This window comes from Panthera pardus, unplaced genomic scaffold (genome assembly GCF_024362965.1).
Source record: "Panthera pardus isolate Hobbes unplaced genomic scaffold, ASM2436296v1 HiC_scaffold_25, whole genome shotgun sequence".
Classification (NCBI taxonomy): domain Eukaryota; kingdom Metazoa; phylum Chordata; class Mammalia; order Carnivora; family Felidae; genus Panthera; species Panthera pardus.
The window spans coordinates 61966083-61990254 of record NW_026526821.1 but is presented as its reverse complement, the minus strand read 5'-3'; the positions used below and the strand labels follow the sequence as shown (position 1 = coordinate 61990254).

Genomic DNA, 24172 nt, shown 5'->3' with positions numbered 1-24172 from the left:
TTTGTTAAGCATCCGACTTCAACTCAGGTCATGATCTTGCAGTTCTTGGGTTTGAGCCCCACATCATGGCTCTGTGCTAACAGGTCGGAGCCTGGAGCCTGCTTCAGATTCTGTGTCTCCTTCTCTGCCTCTTGCCTGCTCACACTCTTTCTGTCTCTCTCTCTCTCTCTCTCTCTCTCAGATGAATAAACAGTAAAAAAAAAAAAAAAAAAAAAAAAAAAATTAAAAACAAAAAAAGAGTTGGATGCTTAACAGACTGAGCCACCCAGGCACCCCTAGAAAAAAAGTTTTTAAAAATTTCTACCTCTATTCATATAAGGATTATATACGTATACTGTTTTATTAATACATATATATTATAAAACAGATACAAAAATTTTTAAAGAAGATGAAATAACAATTATTTAAAAATGTTTTTATTATTTAAATATACAAATTTAAATTTTAAATTAAATATTATTTTTAAATGTTTCTACTGTAACACATACCTTATATACTTTCTCATGGGACAAAGTACCCTCGGTACTGGGATTCATCATTACAGACAGTGGCTCTAAGTCTGCGTTTCAAATAGTTTTCTTGACAATTTTGAATTATTTTGGCCAAGCACTCCTCAACTCCCCCGGTACTTGTATTCCCCCTGCTGACTGACAAAGGGCTGGCAGGGGGAGGAGAGGGCCAGCTCTGGCCTTTGTAGGTGCCCTGCTTACTTTATTCATGTTCCCTTCACTCTGGAATTTCCTTGCATGGGTCTTGTAAAGCGACTGTCCATTGTGTGAGCATTGATTTGGTTAAAAGTGCTCAACAGAATCTGTAAACCTGTGTCCTTGGGCATACCTCATCTGAAACTCCTCTCGCTTTGCTGGAGAGCAATTGAGTGAGGCTGAGGGCTCCTTCCCTCGGGGGCTGGCTGCTCGCCACCTGCTCAGGGCCCACTGTCAGTCTGTGTATAAACGAAAGCTAAAGTTGCTTATTTATTTTGGATTACAAGTAAATGTGAATGAAAGGGGGATGAATACTCCTTTTGGAGACCCTGTTCTAGAAAGTCCCAGACAGGCTGTGGCTCTCTTCTGTGTGTACTGTCAGTGTCTGGCTGTGTTGTCTTTTGCTCAGGATAGCTGGGCAAGTCTCCTGGTAAGTCTCTAGAAATGCTTTCTGTTTTGGCAAGTGGGCTGCAGTGTCTCCGTTTTCATTTCTCTTTTCCATGTGGCTGTACTCCTGTCACTTTTCCTTTTTTTTTTTCTTTCCTGCTTCACTCAGTTTTTTCCTTTTTGTCTTGCTGTCCATTTTCCTTTTCCTTTTAAAAACATAACCAGCTATAACGACTGTATTTATTGAATGGCTTCCTTATTGGGCACTAGGCACTAAGGAATGAATCAAGAAGCACCGGGTATAACTTGTGCTGGCAAGAATGGAAACTGGGAGCCCTACTAGGGAGGCAGTGTGGAGATTTCGGTCAGATCTTCCAGTGCACGAACCCTCTGACCTAGTGGCTCCACAGCTGTACGTACATCGAGATCTCACATGGATCGAACGGTGGAGCTCAGGGATTTTCACTGCAGCTTTGTTCGTGGTGTAAGAAACTGGAAATAATCGTGGGTCCGTCAGCAGAAGAGAGAGGGTTAAATCCCCCCTAGCATCCACCAGTGGAACCCTCCACAGGGGAGGCAAAGTGACTGGGCTCCAGTGACATCGCTGTGTGTAAAACCCAAGGTGCAGAAAGATGTACATTGTGTTTATAATTAAAATGTAAAAATAAAGCAATATATTTATTCTAGAAACTTTTAGAAAGGAGGAAAATGACTAGGAAATGAAAGACCCCCTTCTCCCACCACTCAAAACGTGAATATTTTGGTCTTGTTTTTTCTTCTAGTAAGTCAGCAATGAACCAACTATATTGCTGTCTCCATCCCCTCAATATGAGGCATCATTCTTATCCTTTCTGATTATGAATGTAAAATGAGTAATACATGGTGATTTTAAAATGCATTAAGCTAAAGCAGAAGAAGCCAGTGTAGTTCCCATATTTTCTTGTTTTGTAACTTTTTGCTTTATGCAAGTGGTGAACCACTGTCTCTTTTAAATCTCTGTCTACATCAGCCTAATTTTTAGTGGCTACAGTACTGTATCATAAACCACCCTAGATGGACCCTCCTGGGCACAACTTGCACCCTGGCCTGGGTTTTTCCTTGTATTAAGGTCTTTCCTAGAAGTGGTAGATATGGCTGAGGCCAGGGTCTTACTTTCTCCATTTTGACACGTGCTGCCAAATCCTGAAGAAAAAAGTGTCATTGTTTCCTTCAGTACTTCCCTGTGTTAGTCTTTATGGTCTTACGGTATATTTCATTTATTTATAAAATTTTTTTAAGTTTATTTACTTATTTCCAGATAGAGAGACACAGCATGCAAGCAGGGGAAGGGCAAAGAGAGGGAAAGAGAGAGAATCCCAAGAGAGAATCTGTGCTGGCAGTGCAGAGCCCGATGTGGGGTTGGAACCCACGAACTGTCAGATCATGACCTGAGCTGAAATCAAGAGTCAGTTGCTTGAGGGGTGCCTGGGTGGCTCAGTCAGTTAAGTGGCCGATGTCGGCTCAGGTCATGGTCTTGCCGTTCGTGAGTTCAAGCCCCGCATCAGGCTCTGTGCTGATAGCTCAGAGCCTGGAGCCTGCTTCACATTCTGCCTCCTCTCTCTGCCCCTTCCCTGCTCACATTGTGTCTCTCTGTCTCTCAAAAATGAATAAATGTTAAAATATTAAAAAAAAAAAAAAAAGGCGGACGCTTAGGACACTTAACTGCTTAACCAACTGAGCCACCCAGGCGCCCTAATGTATTTTAACTTACATTAAAATTAAGGATCTCTTCATTGTTCTTTTAAGTTGCTTATTGATTAAACAACTTACTCCCTGCCCCTCCCCAGTCTGTCCCTCTCTGCTTAGGGAACTGATGGAAGCTTCTTTTTGTGCATAGCTCTCTTGTCCCCTGGTTGCTGAGGGGTGCCCACATGGAGGGTTGTGCAAGGGTCTGACTTCTGCTGCTGTGCTCCTCTGCTTCCTCCAATATGCCTGCCCCGCCTATCTCTTCTTGCTGGGATGGGCTGCCCCTCCTGCTGGTGAGATCAGCACTATTAATAGTCTGCTTAATCCTGCCCGTTGTCTGGGTGGAGGGAGGAAAAAGGAGGGGGATTCCCAGGACATCAGGGTGCTGGTGTCCCAGGACATCAGGGTGCAAGTGAAGAGACCTATGACCTGTGGTGGTGCGTCTTCTGGCAGTCAAGCCTGAGGTGCCTGAGAGCTCAGAGCCTGCTGGGAGCCTTTGAGGGCAGGAAGTGGGCGACCTCACTTGCTGGGGGACCAGCGAGGGAGATGCCCAGGACACCGTCTTGGGTAGTGGGAATCCCATGTCTGATCTGAGGCCTCTGGATATTCCACATGAGAAAAGGCAGCAGGAGCTGGTGAGTAGGGCCCTCTCCGGGCCTTTGTGGACTTTGAAACCCAGCACTTAGTAATGTGTTTTTCTTATGGTCTATGAGAGATTATAAAGTTTTTTATGGGGGGAGGAGGATACAGCAGTTTGCTAAACTGGGCAGTGCGGAAGGTGGAGGATTGGGCTTTCTGGGGTCCCTGCAGACCAACCTATATGTATCCAGCAAAGCGTTTGGGTGTCTGCTGTGTTCCAGGCATGAGGTGGGAGGGGATGGGATAGCATCGCCAGTCGACTGCATAGGCAACAGTACAAGTGCTGGTGAAGGGAGAAGGGAGCGCTGGGGCGGGACTGGGCAGTGAGTGCTAATGGTCCCCATGGTGGAGCCCCCCAGGGCTGAGCCAAGGGTGGTAAAGAGGAAGGGTTGGGGAGGGACTCAGGCAGGTTATGGGGCCTCTCGCTCCTTGCCCCTGTTCCAGGTGGGACAGGGCAGGTGAAAGAGGCCTCACTGTGGTTCTCCGACTGGGAGGAGACCTGGCTGGACAAAGGTCGAAGAAGGGCAGCTGTGCGGGTAGGAGCTTCACGGCCCAGGTGTGCGGGTAGGAGCTTCAAGGTGCCCTTGCTAGCAGTGTTTGAATTTAAAAGGAAGCCCCAGTCCCGCAGGGTTTGGGGGTGGGGGGTGGGGCAGGGAGCAGTGTGAGAGTCTTTTTCAAAGTTACTTCAATGGATGTCTTTCTTTCTGATTGTAAAATTAAAACTATTGACTGTGGAAAGGTTGGATTTTCTATTCAGAAAAGTATAAAACAGAAAAACCATCCTGAACCTCCCATACTTTTAGGTTGAATAATATGAAATTGTCATTTTTCTTGGTCAAAAATAGTCAAATATCAACAATTTCATGTGGATCAGCCAAATATGAGCATGTTGCTATATTTCCTCATTCTTTTTTCTTTGAATGAGGACTACTTTGAGAACTGAGGGATTCTCAGCTTTTGGGGTAGATGTATTATTTAAATTTTCATGTTTCATTTCTCACCCCAACCACCCCCAAAATCCAATTATCCAGTTGAATGGACATTAATAATAAAATAAGGTAAATCATTAAAGTAAAAATTCTGTATTAGATTTAAATTTCATAGAATGAGGATCATAAATATAAGTCCTAAGTTGGTCTTTTTATTTTAAAAGGTAAATTAAAAATGATTTTTGAATTATGGAAACTTAATTACTGAAATTCAAAATAATTCTTCTCTAGGCTCCATCCCTTTCCCCCTTCCCCCCTTCCCATTGATTACATTTTTTTTCTCCTATGGAACGTCCACGTGAACTGTCATTCATTCCCTGATAGCCATTGAACACTTAACTGGATGCCAATCGCTGTTCTGAGTTTCAAGAACACAGACTAAAGCCCCTGCTGTAGTGTAGCTCAAAATATAGCAGGAGAAGACGGGCCATAAATGATAAGTTCATTGAATAAGCGTACTATATCATTTATTTTAGGGGATTTAATGACTAGGGTTGAGGTGCTGGAGGAGGAGTCGTAGTTTTTGGGTAAGGGCTATGCAGTTTTCACTGAGGCCTCACTGAGAGGGCCACATATGAACAAAGACCTGAAGTGGGGGCAGGCTACCCAGTTGTGTGGGGGAGGAGCAAGCCAGGCAAAGGGAGCAGCCTGTTGTGTTTGAAGAACAGCAAAGAGGCCCTGTGGCTGACCTGAGCACTGGAGAGAGAGTGGTAGGAGACATGAGAGGGTCAGCACCAAGGGCTCTGTGGGGGATGGGGCTTTTACTAGGAGTGAGACAGGAGCCACTGGAGGGACTTGGGTGAGGCATAAGGTGACCTGACTTCCCCCCTCTTGCTGCTGTGTTGAGAGCCAACCCCAGGTCCAGGATGAAGCAGGGAGCTGCTTAGAGGCTAGTCTAGCTCTCTGGGTGAGACGGAGATGTGTGTGGCCCGGAACGAGACAGTAGCAGTGGAAGCCTCCAGAAGAGGCCAGATTCTAAGTGTCCATTGCAGGTAGAGCTGACAGGACCTACTGGAAAGGTTGGATATAAAAGGGTAGAGAAATACAGGAGACAGTTTACTCCCCCATGGCCTGATCTACTGGATTGATGGACATGAGGAAGGCTGGGGGGAAGGGTGGCAATTTGGTTTTGGCCACGTGGAGATCAAGATGTTAGGCATCTAGGAGAAGCTACCTACCTAGTCACCAGTTGGGTTTATGAGTCCAGAGGATGCGGGAGTGGGCTGGGCTGGAAGTGTTTATTTGAGATGCCTTGACGTACAGTTTGTATTTAAAGTCACAAAGCAAGGGACCAGGTCCGAGGACTGAGCTCTGGGATGCTCCCACGTAAAGAGGTCAGGGAGAAGGAGCAGCCCCTGAGGTGAGAGGAACACCAGGAAAGCTGTGTGCTAGAAACCAAGGAGAGGAAGGATTTCCAGGAAGTGGGAGAGAGTGACCCCTCATCAGAAGATGCAGCCTGAGCATGAGACCCTGTCACTGGAAGTCACTGGTGACCTTGGCAAGAGAGGTTCTCTAGCTAAGGAGGAGAATCTTCTGCTAAGACCATAAAAAACAAAACAAAACAAAACTCCTCTGGGCAAAGTAGAGCAGAGGTGACTGGGTGGCGCCCCAGGCCTGTACGCCTTCAGGTTACCTGTCCCTTAGAGGGCATCCGCACACACCAGTGATGCTGCAAACAACGGAGCCTCAGAGAGGAGGCAGGAGGGCTGAGAGTGGCCCCAACATTGGTCTCAAGGAATCAGCTTATTTCTTCTACAAGGAGGGATATTTCTGTCCTTTAGAGAAGCCACCAGCCTTTCCCTGTGTGGCCCAGTGCACCCGTGACTGTGCGTCAGGATTTGTTGTGAGCCTGTGGTTAATTGGAGGGAGGCTCAGTGGAGAGGAGGACATTTGCTCAGGTTATTAAAGCTTTGTCTCTTCTGTGCCGAGGCCCTGACTTCTGCGCTCTGAGCAAGGCGCTGCTAACTGAGCCACATTCAAACACGCCTCATTACGTGGGACTCAGTCTGTGTCCATTTAGGCACAGAGGGTCCTTGCTCACCCCAGAGTCTCCCCAGTCTCCCTTTGTTTCCCTTGATTTTGTTTTTCCCCTCTTTGTCAATTAAAAAAAATTCTAGTAGTGAAACCTGCCCATCAAGTAGAACAGTATCAGAAGGGTACAGAGTAAGGGATAATAGGGCCTCTCCCCCAAACTCCACATAACCCCAGAGGTGATCACTGTCTGCTCTTCCATGCAATTCAAGGCAATTCATCTCCTCCCCCCATCCCGCCAAGTGCCAGCCCTGAGTTTCTGCGCAGGCAGCTGGCACCACTGCTTGCTGTTCCATCAACAGTCTGTGTGGGGCTTCATTCCACATTCTGTCTGTCCATCCAGCCTGCTGCCTTTTCCCCAGAGCAGTGGCGGCCACTATTCAGTACTCCTGCTCCATTGCTGTTGATTTAGGTTGTTTCTGGTTTGAGGTTGTTAGCAGTGTTCTGTTTGCTTCTGTGTCTTTCTGCTTTGGGAAAGATTATAGCCAACTTTCTCCCCGTGGAATTTCTGATTCCTAGGTTAGAAACCTTTAGTTTTGAGACAGGCTGCCAAATCGGCCTCCTGAAATATGCCCATTTACCTGTCCACTAAACAGAGGACCCTGTGACAGCATGTTTGTCTCCCCCAACACTGGGCATCACCAGTCTTGGAGTGTGCCAGTCTGACAGGTGGTAAAAGCTACTTCGCTTTTTACTCTGGTTCCACCTGATGGCATAGTTTAGCTGGCTGCCTTAGACCACCCAGAACATTGTTTCTGTTTCTAGAAGACACTCCTGGATGGGCAGCGTCCAGCAGGCAGAGAGGCCTGGGGGCCAGACCCAGCCCTGAGTGGGTGCTGCCTGCTGGAGGACCTTGATGGATCTCTTGCCCCTGTTGGCTCATGTCTAGAGGGTTTTTGTGTGTGTGTGTGGTTTTGTTTTTTGTTTTTTTAATGTTTGTTTATTTTTGAGAGAGAGACAGAGTGCCAACAGGGAAGGGGAAGAGTGAGCTGGGGACAGAGGATCTGAAGCAGGCTCCATGCTGCTGACAGCAGAAAGCCCGACGGAGGGCTTGAACTCATTAACAGTGAGATCATGACCTGAGCTGAAGCTGGATGCTTAACTGAGCCATCCAGGTGCCCCTCATGTCTAGAGTTTTTTGTTTTTTGTTTTTTGTTTTAATGTTTATTTATTTTTGAGACAGAGAGAGACAGAGCATGAACGGGGGAGGGTCAGAGAGAGAGGGCAACACAGAATCTGAAGCAGGCTCCAGGCTCTAAGCTGACAGCACAGAGCCCAATGCGGGGCTCGAACTCATGGACTGTGATATCATGACCTGAGCCAAAGTCGGACGCTTAACCGACTGAGCCACCCAGGTGCCCCCCCTTTTTAAAAAAAAAAATTTTTTTTTTTAATGTTTATTTTTGAGACAGAGACAGTAGAGTTTTTAGTCAAGTCTAGCCATGGTTCTGTCTAGCAAAGTGCTGAAAGTGTTTTGACCACAACTTGTAGCTGGAAATGAGTGTAGCATAGTGACTGGCATGTGTGTGAAAGTTGCACAGAACATACTCCCCCACCCCCCGCCCCAGTCACATGTGGCGTACTCTGATATCTTTTTCTTTTATTCTGTTTTTTAAAATGCTGCTCCTGAGAACTGGTGCCTCTCTGGAGTTCTGAGGAACGCATCCTGGGGTTGGGGGATTTCCAGCGGCCTTAGAGACTTGGAAAATGTCCTCTACAGAGAAGTTCTTAGAGTGGGGCCTAAGACTGGGTTGTGAAGGGGACATTGCATAGGAGACCCTAGCTTGGCCTCAGCTCTCCCAGGGTTTTTTCCCTTAAGCTGCTCCAAACCTGTGTCCCTGTGTGGGGTACACAGTTCCATTCAAACTGAAGTGTGGGCCAAGCCCTTGGCTGTCTCCTTCCTGTCATGCACTGGGGCAGGGGGCACGAGAACAGGGTAGACAATCAGAAAGAGGGCCAGGAAAGCCCTGCTACCCCACAAAGCTTCTGTGGAGGGTCCCTCCACCCTCCCTCTGCTACCCAACTTTCTCTTGTTTTAGGTTGAAAGGGTGGCCTTTCTCTAATTATAGTATTTGCCTGGCCTAACTACAGCCTGGGCTAATTTGTTAATGGTTTTGGGAACTGAGAGCCTTTGCCTCGGGCAGTATCACAGCCCCTGGGTACATGCTGGGGAGTTTGCCAAGGAGAGCAGGGTGAAGGAATGTGAGTGCCCCGTGGGGCCCCATGGGCAGCCTGGGCTGTCTGAGGAGCCCCGTGTCCAGTTGGCACACACATGTCTCTGACTGATGGCTCCACTGTCCATGGGTTGTCAACGTGGGTCTTTCCCCTCTCCAGGACTCTCAGGAGATTCTGATACACAGCACCAGACAGGTCCTTGCCATTTTCATTCTACTGAAACAAAAGGTCTGAAATGCCTTGAGATTTAAAAAATACTTTTGGTTTTCCTTTTCATAAGAGCAATATCTGTTTGCAGTAGAAACTTCAGGAAATAAAGAAAAGGGAAAAAAAACCACCCATACCCCACCCCAGTGACTCATGACCCCACGTGTGTTAACGTTTTGGTGGAGGAGTCTCATGCCTGATCCCTTTGTTCTTGCCTGACTCATTGCATTGTCCTCCCCCCCCCCACCCCCCACCCCCCCCCCCCCCCGGCCAGGGAAGTCCCACCTGGCCATCGTGCAGAAGGTGAACAACGAGGGTGAAGGTGACCCCTTCTACGAGGTGCTGGGCCTGGTCACCCTGGAGGATGTCATTGAGGAGATCATCAAATCTGAGATCCTGGACGAGTCGGATATGTACAGTGAGTTCCATCCTCTCCACAGGCCCGGAACCCTTTTCCTATTCACATCCTAGGTGCCCCTAGGTGGGAAGGCCACAGTGCAAGGACATGGGAGGGCTGGCACCCTGAGACCCAGGAACTCCGTGTCTCACCCTGGCCAGGGACCTTGCCCTGGTGCAGACACTGCTGCTTGTGCCTGGAAGAAAGGACTGCAGAGCTGGGGACTGGAGAGCAGGTTCTAGTCTGTTCCTGAGTCATTGGGGTTCAGTGTTCTCAGTTCTAGATTCTGCCTCTTGCAGCTGACAACCGAAGCCGGAAACGAGTATCTGAGAAGAACAAACGTGACTTCTCAGCCTTTAAGGATGCTGACAATGAACTCAAGGTGAAAATTTCACCTCAGCTACTTCTGGCGGCTCATCGCTTCCTGGCCACGGGTAAGAGCAAGTGGAGGGCCTTCAGGTGTTGATGGGATACAGTCATGGAAGAAGGATTCTAGGCCTCTGGCTACTTTCTCCCATGGGACAAGGGCTGTGTCAGGTGAAAGGTATAGGGAAAACATGATTGCCTCTGAAAGGGGGCAAGGCGCCTTCCCTCTATCCCTGGGGCACACCTTGTGATTTGTTTTCTTTGTTGATGGGTTGCCATTGCAAATTTCTAGGAAGCAACCAAGTTGGTTTTGAAAATAACCACTGGGAGTACCTGAAGTGGGCCCTGGGGTTCTGCAGACCCATGGGTGCTGGGGAGGAGGAGGGAGAAAGAGGCCTTTCCACATACTGTGGGCCCACAGCTCTTGTCTGGCACAGCTCTTGTCTGGCACAGCTCTTGTCTGGCTCGTGCACTCCAAGGAGTCTCAATCCAGTTCTGTTCTCATCTCTCCTCCTTCCCCTCTGCCTGAATTTGCTGGGTCCAGCAGGACTTGACCTCTAGGTCAATGACATTTCTCTCTTCTCACCCCTGACTCAAAGCCCCTTTGGGGATCTGGGTGATTGATTTGAAAAGCTCCTGCCTATTCCCCACCTCCCCCCAAAATCTGACTTCCTTCCTAACTCTCACTTGCTGAAGGATGTTAATTCTCTTTATTTTTCCTGCCAGGATATTGACGATAGTGCTAATGATAATGATGATAATATTTATGAAGCACTTTCCATATGGCAAGAATGTATCTAAGAGTTTTTTTTTTTTTAATGTTTATTTATTTTTGAGAGAGAGAGACACACACACAGTGTGAGCAGGAGAGGGTCAGAGCGAGAGGGAGACACAGAATCTGAAGCAGGCTCCAGGCTCTGAGTTGTCAACACAGTACCTGATACGGGGCTCAAACTCACAAACGGTGAGATCAGACCTGAGCCAAAGTCAGACACCTAACCTACTGAGCCACCCAGGCGCCCCAGAGCATGTTTTGTTTTTAAAGTAACCTGTATACCCAATGTGAGGTTGTAACTTGTGACTCTGAGATCAAGAGTCCTATGCTCCACTGACTGAGCTAGCCAGGAGCCCCAACCCTACCAAGTTTTGTTTTGTTTTGTTTTGTTTTGTTTAATTGTTACTATTTTTTTTTTTTAGAAATCTTTTTTTTTTTTTTTTTTAATGTTTATCTATTTTGAGAGAGAGAGAGTGCTGCACCTATATGAGCAGGGGAGGGGCAGAGAAAGAGAGGGAGAGACATAGAATTCTAAGCAGGTTCCACGGTATCAGTGCAAAGCCCGACACGAGGCTTGAACCCACAACCTGCAAGATCATGACCTGAGCCGAAATCAAGAGTCAGATGCTCAGAGAAATACAAATCAAAACCACAATGAGATACCACCTCACACCAGTCAGAATGGCTAAAATTAACAACTCAGGCAACAACAGATGTTGGCGAGGATGTGGAGAAAGAGGATCTCTTTTGCATTGTTGGTGGGAATGCAAACTGGTGCAGCCACTCTGGAAAACAGTATGGAGTTTCCTCAAAAAATTAAAAATAGAACTACCCTATGACCCAGCAATTGCACTACTAGGTATTTATCCAAGGGATACAGGTGTGCTGTTTCGAAGGGGCACATGCACCCCAATGTTTATAGCAGCACTATCAACAATAGCCAAAGTATGGAAGGAGCCCAAATGTCCATCAATGGATGAATGGATAAAGAAGATGTGGTGTATATATATACAACGGAGTATTACTCGGCAATCAAAAAGAATGAAATCTTGGCCATTTGCAACAACATGGATGGAACTAAAGGGTATTATGCTAAGCAAAATTAGGCAGAGAAAGACATAGCGTATGACCTCACTCATGTAGAATTTGAGATACAAAACAGATGAACATAGGGGAAGGGAAACAAAAATAATATAGGGAGGGGGACAAAATATAAGAGACTCAAATACAGAGAACAAACTAAGGGTTGCTGGAGGGGTTGTGGGTGGGGGAATGAGCTAAATGATCAAGGGGCATTAGGGAAGACACTTGTTGGGGTGAGCACTGGGTGTTGTACATAGGGGATGAATCACTGAATTCTCCTGAAATCATTTTTTTTTTAATTTTTTTTTTAAATTTTTTTTTTTTTTTAACGTTTATTTATTTTTTTGAGACAGAGAGAGACAGAGCATGAACAGGGGAGGAGCAGAGAGAGAGGGAGACACAGAATCCAAAACAGGCTCCAGGCTCTGAGCTGTCAGCACAGAGCCCGACACGGGGCTCGAACTCACGGACCGTGAGATCGTGACCTGAGCCGAAGTCGGACACTTAACCGACCAAGCCACCCAGGCGCCCCACCTGAAATCATTTTTGCACTAACTTGGATGTAAATTTAGAAAAATAAATAAATTAAAAAAAAAAAAAAAAAGAACCAGATGCTCAGAATCAGATATTGAGCCACCCAGGTGCCCCAACCCCACGAGGTTTTTAATCCTCATTTTACAGATGAGGAAACTGAGACACAGGTTAAGTAACTTGCCCAAGATCACACACTATTAGTGCAGGCGCCGCCATTCCAGCCTAGGCAGGCGGGCTGACTGGAGTGTAACCTGTTTGGATCCAAAGGTGCTTCCTTCCCAGGGAGGTGCAGAACCAAAGGGAAGGGCCTGGGCAGGGAGGGGGCTGTGTTCCCCACGTTGCCTATTCCAGGCCCCCTGTGAAGTCCTCATCTCTCTTCCTACAGAGGTTCCCCAGTTCAGCCCCTCTCTAATATCCGAGAAAATCCTGCTTCGCCTGCTCAAGTACCCAGACGTCATTCAGGAACTCAAGTTTGATGAGCACAACAAATATTACATTCGCCATTACCTGTACACCCGAAATAAGCCGGCCGACTACTTTATCCTCATCCTGCAGGTAAGTGGCCTGCTCCATGCCTGCCCCCCTATGCCCACTGTCCCCTCCTTGCCTGCTGAGGTGGCTGGGGGACGCAGGGCTTTCCTGCCTAGGGAACGTCCAGCCTGCCCCTGAGCCTCTGCTCCCCCTTTGCCCACCCTCTTCCTGAGAAGCCACCCTTGAGTCTCCAGGTCAGGGTACCTGAACTTTTCAGGGCTCTGGAACCAGCTCTTCCTCGCCCTTACTTCTCCCTCTTGCTTTGTCCTTTTTTCCCTCCGTTGAGTTTTCTTTCTTAGTCTGTTTGTTTTCCTGGCCCTGTGTTCTTCCAGGGGAAGGTGGAGGTGGAGGCCGGGAAGGAGAACATGAAGTTTGAGACAGGCGCCTTCTCCTACTATGGGACCATGGCCTTGTCCTCGCCCACCTCTGGTGAGTCGCTGGGTTGCATCTGTGCTTCTGTGATGCCCTCCAGCATACCTGGGTTGGGCGGATACTTAGACTGGCACCCAGAACCTGGGGCAGTCCAGGTGGCTCAGGGGAGAGGGAGGCCAGTCAGGGCCAGAGTTGTCAGGGCCTAGCAGAGGTGGTCCAGAAGAGCTGTGACTGGCTCCTTCGGACAGGATTCTGAGAGTGGGGAGAAGAGATGGGAAGGGGAATCTGCGCAAAGGCCTGCATAGAGCTGAGAGCATGTCTTGAGATGTGAGAACAGCCTGCCAGAGTTGGGGGAGGACCATGGGGAGTAAGGACATGTCGGGGAGCCCCAGAAAGTTGGCAGCATTTGGTTGTGATAGGAAGCAGGAAGCCATTGATGGCCTTTGAGCAGGGGGAAGTACGACAGCAGAATGGGCCAACCAGGCAAGCAGCCACAGCAGCGAGAAGAATGAGTGGAGACAGGTGGAGGGAGGCCACAGGCTCTTGCTCATTGAGACTGGGTTAGGGAATTGAGGTGGAGAGTGAGGGGGTCCAGAGTGCCTATGGTTGGGAGCCAGGCCGGGGCCTATTTGCTGGGCAGGTTGCAGATCGGCTTGACTTTTCAGGGGGCTTAGCCACTGCCTTTTGGTTAAGGGCTGGATTTTTTTTTTTTTTTTAATGTTTATTTATTTATTTTGAGAGAGAGATAGCAAGTGGGGCAAGGGCAGAGAGAGAGGAAGACAGAATCCCAAGCAGGCTCTGCACTGCCACTGAGGAGCCCGGCATGGGGCTTGAACTCACAAACTGTGAGATCATGACCTGAGCCAAAATCAAGAGTCAGATGCCTAACTGAGCCACCCAAGTGCCCAGAGGGCTGGTTCTGATGGCAGAAAGGGATTTGGGACAAAGAGGGACTGGACATGCCCTCCAAGAGAGGTTGTGGGAAGTCCAGGGAAGGGCCACTCTGGCCACCCTGGCGCTTTCTGCTTCTCCAGTCCTGGGTGGTTCAGGCTCCCCTTGCCAGAGGGACCTTGTGACTAAAGTGGCACCCTGCAGGCAAGACCCAAGTCTTGCCAGATTGGCTCCTCACCAGTTGTATGACCCTCTTAACCTCCAGAGGGGCTCCAGGTTGCTGCAGGCTGGAAAGCGAAAATCTACTTTATTGCTGGGGGACAGGCCACACATTTAGGTGTGTGTGCATCTCCTGGAGAGCCTCTGTGCTATGCCTGTTGCTGTCCTTTGACAAAGAGGGCCTGTGCAGGGCCCAGGGCATCCATGTATATTGACACAGCTCAGCTTATCCACTGGTGTGACGTAGCTCTGCCCCTCCACCAGCATGAGCAGGCTCCAGGAAGGAGAGAGTGAGGAGACAAGGTTCCAGAGCTGGGTTTTGGAGCAGTTGGCCTCTGCCTGGATGCATTGGGCCTAAGGAGGATTTCTCTGCCCCTCCCAAGAGCACCTCTTGCCATCCAGCTGGGGGAAATCTTGTCCAGAAAGGCACACGGTCATGGGACATTTCCTCCAGGCACGCTTTCTCTGCAACAATGCCTTAGAGGCTTGGGTCAGAGTCCTGGGCTCTATCCTTTGACCTGGAGGCACTCAGTTCCCGCTTGGAGTGGCCAAAAGGAAGAAGGGATGACTTCTGGGGGGCTTGCTTCACTGTGGAAGCTTCTGCCCCTCTCTGAGCAGGGCTTGTTGGATTGCCCTAAGCCCCTCCCCATCAGAGCCATGTCCCCCTTTCCATTGTGCCCCCTCTTTGCCCAAGGGAGCCTGACCCCCAGCAGATCTGCTTCTCTATCCCATACCTGTGGCTCCATGTTCTGCCTCCTCACCCTACCCATCGCTGACCTTTTCCTCTTTTGCTCCAGTGCCTTCAACCCAGGTCGGGTGTCCGCCTGGCAAGCGGAACTCCCTGCTCTCCTGGCTCTCAGGTAACATGGCATGGCTGGAGAAGTTTGCACTGCCACCTATCGCCTGAGCCCACATACCACAGCTCTACTAACCTCTCCCAGCAGGCACTGGGGCTCCCCACAGCACCTCAGGCCATCCCACCCGTTCACACTTGTGGGCCAGCTTGATTTGCACTGGCTCTGCTTGGCCTAGGGCCCAATTACTGGGTGGCTTTGCCCTGGTTCTGGAAGAGCATCCCCAAAGGTCCTTCAGTCCTTGAGAAGACACACACATGCACATGCACATACACACACGCACGCATCCACACAGATAGGGTGGGAAGGGAGGGTTGCTTCTGGCCAGGCCAAGTGAACCCAGCTGTTCGGCACCCCCTGATCAAGGCCACTCACAAACATCACGATGCCTGTCATGTCATCAGCTTTTTCTAAAAAACTTTCCTCCTTTCTTCACAGGCTTTGCTCTTCATTCTGTTGCTGCTGGTGTCTGCCTGCCAGGGGGAGGCAGCCGCCGGGCAGTTAGAAGTGCGGCCCTGGGCAGACTGCCCTGTTTGAATGCTGTCTCTGCAATTACTAGCTAAATGATTCCGGGAGCTGACTTACTCTAAGTCTTTGTTCCCTCTTGTGAAATGGGAACAATATATGTGCCCACTTCTTAGAATTGTCAGGAGCAATGAGAGAATTGGTATGAAATGTTAGAGCTCAATTGTTACTTCTGTTTTCTTCTTGATTACAACTAAAATGTGCTATTCCAATCATAAACTATTGAGGAAGAGGCCCAATGCCATATACTGTTTCTGGCCTTTGCTGGGACACACTCTTGAGCCTTATCCCAGAATTGCTGGGCTGACTGAGTCAGTTCTCAGTCATTTATGTGGAGGCAGCAGAGGGTGGCGGAAGGTGCTGGTCTCACCATCAGAATTCTGGCCTGACCTGGTGAGCCCAGGGGAGGTTAAGAGCATTACAAGTGCCTTTGAGCTCCAGTCTCGCTGTGTAACTTAAAGAAGCTCCTGAGGCCCTGACAGTCCTATCACCAGAGTCCATCTTTTCCCATTTTATATTCGTACAGCTGGGTTTTTTCTCCTCAGCTGTACCAAAGGACATGTTTTTATCGATTCTCTTTAAAAAAAAAAAGTAAAAAGGTGATTTAGAAGACACTCAGCCTTTTCAAACAGCCACCTTTTGGCTGTAATAGAAGTGGGAAGCTGACAATGGCCTTTGAGTGGGTGATGTCCAATGACAACAGAATGGACCATATTGGTCCTCCTTGGCCAACATCTCAGCCCCCTCTTCTCTCTTCTGCTCTTGCTCTTGTGTCACACTGGCCAGGAGTTTATGTATACATGGTTTAGATCCTGATGTTTGTACCTAATATGGGAACAGAGATGCTTTTCCATAAGCTTTCTGGTTAGAGCCACGCAGTATTCCCCCAGGCACATGTGCCTGCATTTGTTATTCCGCCCCTTATGTATGTTCATTGGGGTCTAAATAACACCAGGATGTGTTGTGAAAAAACTTTCTCTGTGTTTAAGATTATGTTCTCAGGATATCCTTTCAGAATGAAATTACCAAGTCAAAATCTCTTAATTTTTTTTTTACACATTTATAGTTCTGTTTTAATCATAAAAGCAACGTAGCTTATTTAGAAAGTTGAGCAAATAGAAAAAGTCTTAAGAAAATTAAGAAGTATCATAATTTCATTATTCAGAAACGTTTCATATTTTGGTCTATTTCTTTTTGGGCTTCTATTTTTAAAGGGCCGTGTCACTAATCTGTGTTGTTTTTAAATTCAGTTTCTGGAGCATTAATAAGCATTAATAAAAGCATTCCATCATCCAAATGATTAACATGAAATATTAGGTAATATCTTTAGTATTTGTGTTTCTTTTCTAGGACTTAATCAGAGATGTTAGGTTAGGATAAGTGATATATGCACACGATCCTCTCTAATGATTGTACACCACCCAATCACAGACTACCCAGACTATATTTTCCTTGTTTTATGAATGAAGCTCAAAGATAGAGTATTACTCAGTTCAGTCTCCCTCAGTTAAACTTGAATTGGTCCTTCAGTCACCTGGATTCATTGTGTTTGCTGTCTTCACTGAACTATTTGTTAGAATAGCTAACTTAATAGTTAGTTAGTAACCTAGTGGTTAAGTAAATAAGCTTAGTGCACTTCCTGTTTGTTTAAAAGAAGCCAGCATGCCTTCACAATTAACTTCTTTGTGCATTTCATTGTTTTCTAAGTGTTCTCAAAAATAAGAGCTAATGATGTACAATATGGGTACAATTCCTTTTTCAAAATAAGGAGTCTGTTCCTTCCTCATTTGTGGTTGAGTCATCCCCCTTTCCTGGTTACAGTCGTCTGAATGGAGGCCTGTGCTGCCCCTGGTCATGGGAAGAGGCGCCTTCACCACTACCCCAGTCTTTGCCTCAAGGGAGGGGCACTTGGACCAGCCTGGAGAAAACCACCAGAGTGGGAGGCCTGGAGCTCTGGAGGCTCTAGGTTCCTGTGAGAGGAACCTGCTGCCCTTGTCCCTCTTGTCACATTGACTGGGGCCAGCAGACACAAGTGGCTGGGACAGTTCCACCCAGAACAGGTCATGTGCAGAACATACTTTTGATGTCTGAAAAGCATTTTAAGGGGCGCCTGGGTGGCTGGGTCAGTTAAGTGTCTGATTCTTGATCTCAGTTCAGGTCTTGATCTCAGATTCATGAGTTCGAGCCACACATTGGGCTCCGCGCTGGGCATGAAGCCTACTTAAAAACAAAAAACAAAACAGCATTTTAAGACATGAATAGGGCATGGTGTTGTGAGGTCTGTGTGGATGCGCAGGGAGAGGGTGCAAACTGTATGTCTTCCTTTAATATAATTTAAAAGTATATAGTGTATGTCACCTGATATAAGCTGGTACAGAGACAAAGATAGCGACTTGTCTGCCATGGCAGGGTAATCACTATGTTGCCCTTGACTGATTAGTTGTTGGGGAAATGAGGGTTGTGCAGCTATAAACTTTCTGTGTCTTCGGTTTTTGTTTTCTGCTTTGGTAGGCTTTTTAATACTTCTTGCACAACACTTCTATACAAACTAACTCATTTGCTTTGATGAGGTCAGATCTTCTACTGTTGGAGCTTCTGCTTGTCCTTAAGAACTGTTCCCATTCCTGGTGGGGGCCCTGCTCCCGGGTGTCCGTGGGACAGGTTAGCAAGAGGCTGTGAGGGGCCACCGGGGGCTCCTGGCCTGATGACCTGTCTCTCCCCACAGACCACTCCCCATCCCACCCCACCACCCTCAGTCGCTCAGCCTCCCTCAGTTACCCGGACCGCACGGATCTCACGAACACAGCTACCTTGGCAGGCAGCAGCAACCAGTTTGGCAGCTCCATCCTGGGCCAGTACATCTCTGACTTCAGTGTCCGGGCGCTCATGGACCTCCAGTACATTAAGGTGAGTGCTTCCTGTGTCTCCATCTGGGAAGCGCTGTCTTCCTTGTCCTGGGCATTTGGATAACTCTGCCTCAGCAGTCAGCAACTTCTTTCTTTTGCCCACCACACATGGCACAGAGGGCCCGGTCCCAAGATGTGTGTCCTCCTTATTCTCATTCCTTATTTTCACTAGCTTCCAGAAACTCCAGCTAGTCACGTCCTCTCTTCTGGACTCATAGCCCAACCCTGACCAACCCTGTTCCCCCGGGTCCTGTAAGGTTTGCCTCTCAGTTCCTGCTCTCTGTGAACCTCATCCCTTCCTCCTGCAGATCACTCGGCAACAGTACCAGAATGGGCTGCTGGCCTCACGCATGGAGAACTGCCCTCAGTTTCCCCTGGATGGCTGCACCATCTGCACGGAGAACTTGGCCGGGAAGGCTGAGCTGCCTGTGGTAGATGAGACCACGACTCTTCTCAATGAGCGCAACTCTTTGCTGCACAGAGCTTCCCATGAGAGTGCCATCTGACAGGAGGGCCCGGGGCCCCCCGCCAGCCCCGCGGGGGTCTCCCCAGTGGGCCCACATGAAGATAGGGAGCCTGTTAGGCCAGGAGGGGTGCAGATAGCCTGTCTAACTGAGCAGCCAGATGGCCCCCAGAGTGTGGGGGTTTTGGCCTCCGACAGGGACCTCTGAACAACTCTGAGGTAGCGGCTGCCCAGTTCTAGACTGGCAGGGCAGTGGGCCAGCTACCATGAGCGAGGCTGTTTTTTACTGAGAGAATTTCTGAACTAGGCTCACTGCTCCTCTTTTTAAATATTGTTTGGGGAAAGGAATGGGGAAGGGAAGACAGGGTTAAGGAACTTTATTTAAAACAATTTTTTTTCCCCATAAAAACTTTAATTAAAAGGGGTAGGGTTTCTCACCCCAGGAAGCAATAGCCATAATCTGCTCCCAGCCGTGACCTTCTGGCTTATGTCCCTGACTCAGGGAGCCCACTCTTCCTCCTCTTCCTCCTCTCCCTCCTCCTCCTCCAGAGAGGGGATCCTAGAGGCCCACTGGAGGAAGGTTTTCTCTCGGGAGGAAGATAGTTCCTTTCAGGAAACAACCAAATAGCGCTGAGAACAACTGCCTGGACACATGCACTGAGGCTTGTCTGACGTTGCTGAGGCTGAAGGATTCTGGGTAACTGTGATGAGGGACATGGTACTCCCAGCTACAGAGAGGAGCACACCTACTCCTGTCAATCGCTGGATCCTGGAATTTCCTAGAACTCTGCTGATGGGCTCTTCTGGTGAGTTGGGCTAGGCTGAGGATTCTCACCCCTGTCTCCACTGGTTTGACTCAGATCGGGGTCTCACACCTTGAAGATCACTTACCCCTGCTCCCCAGGCCCTGCCCTTACTTTTACCAAAGGTTTCCCCCTAGGCGAGAGAGCATCTGTCTACATTACGGGTGACTTGTCTGAGATACTCCTTTCCATTCCAGGAGGGAATCTGGTCATGGGCATCTGTGTTGTTAGCAATTAATACATCCCCCTTCCCACCCCACAATGTTAAGTCAAGTGTCAGTCACTGACCTATGAAGCCCTTCTTTCCAGACTCCCTGCTTCTCATCCCCAAACCCCAATGCCTCTTGGGGATTGAGGACAACAGGACACATAGGAAGCCAACCTAAGGTTCTTCATGCCCTTTCCTGTGTGGCTGAGGCTTACCCAACCCTGTTCACACATGTACAAAACCCAGGAAAGGAAGTTTCTTCCTAAAAGGCACACAGCTGGCAGCCCTGTTGCCCCATCTTTGTAATCCTAGCCTGAGTTGTCATCTTGGCCTTGGCTCAAGCTGGTGGTACTGGAACCCGAGAGCTCCGTCCCCACATGGAGTTCTGCCCAGGCGGTTTTTCCTTGGGGCTGAATTAGGCCTTGCTGCGGGGCTCCAGGCTTGCCACTGTTGGGGAGGCTGTGGGACCAAGGTCCATGTTGGCCCTTTCATCAGGTGAAACAGGTGCCCAGGGCCCAAGATCAGGCGAGGGAGACTTGCAAGCCTTCCACCTAAGTAGTATTTATTGACCCTTTCTTCAGTCAGTGACTTCTGTCACCCCAAGTACTCTATTCTTCAAGCGCCTGGAGAATCCTAACTCTTGGGACCAGGAAATGTCTTGTACCAAATATACTTGCCTGGCCAGTTTAAAGTCTTCCCCAGTCACAGAATTTATTCGTAAAAGTCTGGAGAGAAAGTGGGAACACCCATGGGTTCTCAGTCATGAGAAAAATAGACACTAGACCTTTATTACCTATTGGGGGAAACCCCTCAGTTTTCTACAGGAGCAGCTTGCTTTCTGAGTCTGCACGGGAGCTTGCAAAGCTGTGTTCCTGAGAGACCTGAGTGCCAGGTGGAGCAGACCGTATTGGCCTGAACCAAGTGAGTGTGTGTGAAGTAAAAGGAGCAGGTGCACACACTTCCACAGCTACCTCTTTGCACACACAGTTACTACCAACAGATGGTCCCTCCTCCCCCTCCCTTTTCCCATTTATAATCACTTCTTGCAGAGGGTCATAATTATTTCCAAATATTACTGGTCCGATGACTTCCTCCTCCCAGTGCAATTTTTCACTTCCTATTCCAACCTCTGGTTCCTGGGCTGAGCCATACCCTGGAACTGGCCCACCCCTGCATGTCTTCCCATGTAAGGGAGACCTTTGTAAATGGCCTCCAAATGGGTAGGCAAGTCACAGCCACCGTAGCAAATAACTCCTATTTATTTTGCATAAGATTTTAATTTGTATATTTTTGTGATTTATTTTGGCATTGTTATGAGTTTGACTCTCGGGGAGTTTTGTTGTATGACTCTTGTGTCTTTTGTCACAAGACAATGATAATATTTGCTAAACAATATATGGAATTTATTTTTGATTGGTAATAAAAAATGAAATATGAAATCTTGGTGAGTCTATAATTTGCCTCTTTGAGTTCTGTCAGTATTCGGTACCTGTCATAAAGATAGTGGCTGTGGTGGCTGTCACCTATGACAGGGTAAGGGGCAAGTATTCTGGCAGTGTTTAATAGTAAAAAGGAAAGCAGAAATGAAATTTACAAAATATGTGTAATCAAGGCTATTGTCACAGGAGCTAGAGAGTGCAGCTGCTGTTAGATGTACAGGGCAAATGTGCTCAACTGCAACAATGAGGGGTCTTGTCAAAATGGACACCATAGTCTTCTGCCTACGGGTACTGGAGGGGGCAGTCAGCATGGGCAAGTCGCCCCTTCTCTCTCCCCTGAGGGCCAAAGGAGAAAGTTTTATCCAAAAGTATGATCACATTGTTTCATAACATGCAGTCGCCTTTTTGTCCTTGCCCATGAAGTTGGTGGAGGACTCAAAGTTGGAGAGCTCATCCCCTGAAGAGCCCACCTGAGAGTCGCCTCACTGCATCCACTCTTGAGGTTTCTGCTGGGTAGACTTGCGCAGCGCCCATAGGTGCTGTGGCTGTGGTAATCGAGTGTGCTGAGGCTAGAGGCTCAAGCAAGCCAGGCTTAACAGAGCAGACAAATGTGGGGAATATTTAAAGGGGAGAGAAAAGGACATTCCAGATAAAATAGCAGATGCAAAAGCTTGTGTATAGGGGGACACGAGAATAAATTTCATCTGACCATATGTTCCACACATGTTTAAGTCCCTGCTACATGCCAGGTGCCACCAACAACTCAATGAGTTTGGTGAGGAAGAGTCCCTGAGGGAGATAGTCACACCAGAACCTTCTGATCTCCTGTGTCCTCCACGTGGAACTCTTCTCCCAGGTCTTTGTGAGGCTCACCCCCTCACTTCATCTAAGTTTCCGTTCAAATGCCACCTCCTTGGAGAAGACTTCCCTGGTCACCCCATCTAAAACAGCATGGACCCAGTCCCTCTGTCCATTTCCTCAACTTGCTTCGTTTTGCTCCATAGCATTTACTGCCAGACAATAAAATGAGGATTTATGTGTGGTTTGTTATTCCCACACTAGAACCTAAGTTCCAGGAGGGCAGGGCCTTTCTCATTCCCACATGGTACCAGCACTAGAATGGTACCTGGTACACTGTAGGCACTCAATGCAGGAAATACTTGTTGAATGAATGAATGAATGAATGAATGAATGAATGAATGGGTCTTACAAGAAGGTAAGTATTGGATGCTGTTGGGGAAGAGCACATAGCTCCCATAACCTTGACCCAATCTAGTCAAGAGATGGTAGAGGAAGACCGGCTGGAGTAAACGACACTTGCAGACTTGAGAAATAAGCAGGAATTTGCCAGTGAAGTCACATTGGTTATGAGTTTGAAACTCAAGAATAAGTATTTAGATGAAACATGGGAATGTTTTGAACCAAATGAGCAGTAAGGAAAATGGCCTGGAGAGGATCAATGAGAGACCTGAAGGTCAAGTGGCATGTATCTCCACTGATGCAGTGACTACCCAGGGGAGGGGGGCAAAGAATGGTACAGAGCCAACAAAGAAAGAAGCTGGTGAAGTACTCTTGCGGCCTCTTAACAGAAAATCACTCCTTGAGCATCTTTGCCCTACTGGATTCTTTTTGTCTTTGGGTATACACAATTTAAGTGAACATTTGTTTTCCGAGCGCAATTCAATTGTCCTACCCAAAGGTTTTCTCCAAAAAATGAATTATAGGTTGTTTTCCAAGGGAGCCTGAGACCAAATCCATAGGGAGTTTTTCCTCTTTCCTCTGGGACTGTTCTTTGCTAGTTAACTTTTTATCTGACTTTCATTTTAACCAGGTCTTCCATTCTGTTTCAAGGTCAGCATTGTCTCTGGACTTGAAAGAAGTGCTAACTAAAGGAGCTGAATTTATAAATTTTTTCTTCAGAGGATGCATGCTGATCCAGTAGAAAGGCTCAGTAGTGTCATTATTGCTTCTGCTGGTGGCTTATTCTGTCATCTACAAGTGAGGCATATAGCACCATCCAGATAATAAAAACTGGAAACATGGAGACCACGGTTTGCACAGTTGGGATAGTCACAGCACTGAGCTTATGATGTTGAAGAGACATTATTACCATCCTTTGAAGAGTTTTTCACACTGTTTTTTTCTTTTGGTCTTTCACACATGGATTTGTTCATTTTTGCGCATTGCCTTCCACACTTAACTGTGTGCCACAGTACCTATACTTATTCTTTTCATGACCTAGCAAATGTGTTTCTGTAGAATCCTTATAAAGATTTTAAATGACATTCACCCTTTTCAAAGTCTACTTTTGTTACTAGGAAATTTGAAAATACATAAAAATGTAAAGAAAACACAAAACACAATCTGGACACCTGTAGAAAAGCCCCGTTCCCAGTTTATTTCCTTTCAAAGAGCATACATAATGGGTGAAAAACATTCCATACTGTCAATGAACCATTCTGTCTTCTAAATAACTCTCTTCTTGAATAGTTCTTCTTGTTCCTGAGTAAATATTTTCCCAAGGATAATCTGCTAGAAGTGGAGTGACCAGGTAACTAATTTTTGACAAAGCTGCCCTCTGTTAGCGTGGGTGGGATGGTGACCAGGATATTAGGCAGGTCGCGTCGGAATCCAGCATCCATGCTAAGTCATGCTTCACTTTTCTCCTGTAAAAGTAGCTGTGGGAATCCAAAGAGGTAGTGATTTCGTTTGTTTACACAATTACCATCATTCTCCCTAGCAGGATGCAAGTTCCTTGAAGGCAAAGGGCTGTCTCAACGTTCCCAGACCTATAGCACAGTCGGGCGCAATCAACAAACTTCAAGAAACTTGAGCTTCCCAACGTCCAGTCCTCTTTCAGCTCTCCTTGCCCCTAGGTCAGTGGTTCCCGGGCCCTTTCCTCATAAATGGCACATCTGTCACATACTGAAATTCTGCCTGCCAGCTGCT

At 47.7% G+C, this 24172-nt stretch overlaps 1 protein-coding gene across 3 annotated transcripts in view; it reads left to right on the top strand.

Annotated features, from left to right (window-relative positions):
• Positions 1–21223, top strand: part of CNNM4 (cyclin and CBS domain divalent metal cation transport mediator 4) — a 40874-nt gene extending 19651 nt beyond the window's left edge. Inside the window, exons 2-9 of one of the 3 annotated variants that reach the window (XR_002083492.2) lie at positions 9132–9275; positions 9554–9688; positions 12398–12567; positions 12876–12972; positions 14823–14885; positions 18130–18311; positions 18619–19579; positions 20599–21223. Coding sequence is in view for 2 of the 3 variants with exons in the window: in XM_019461486.2 (XP_019317031.2) it covers positions 9132–9275; positions 9554–9688; positions 12398–12567; positions 12876–12972; positions 14823–14885; positions 18130–18311; positions 18619–18816 (989 nt within the window). In the remaining variant the exon portion in view is untranslated. Of the gene's footprint in view, positions 1–9131; positions 9276–9553; positions 9689–12397; positions 12568–12875; positions 12973–14822; positions 14886–18129; positions 18312–18618 lie in introns of all 3 variants that reach the window. The other 2 variants (XM_019461486.2, XM_019461599.2) reach the window with 2 other exon arrangements.
• The last annotated feature ends 2949 nt before the right edge of the window (positions 21224–24172 follow it).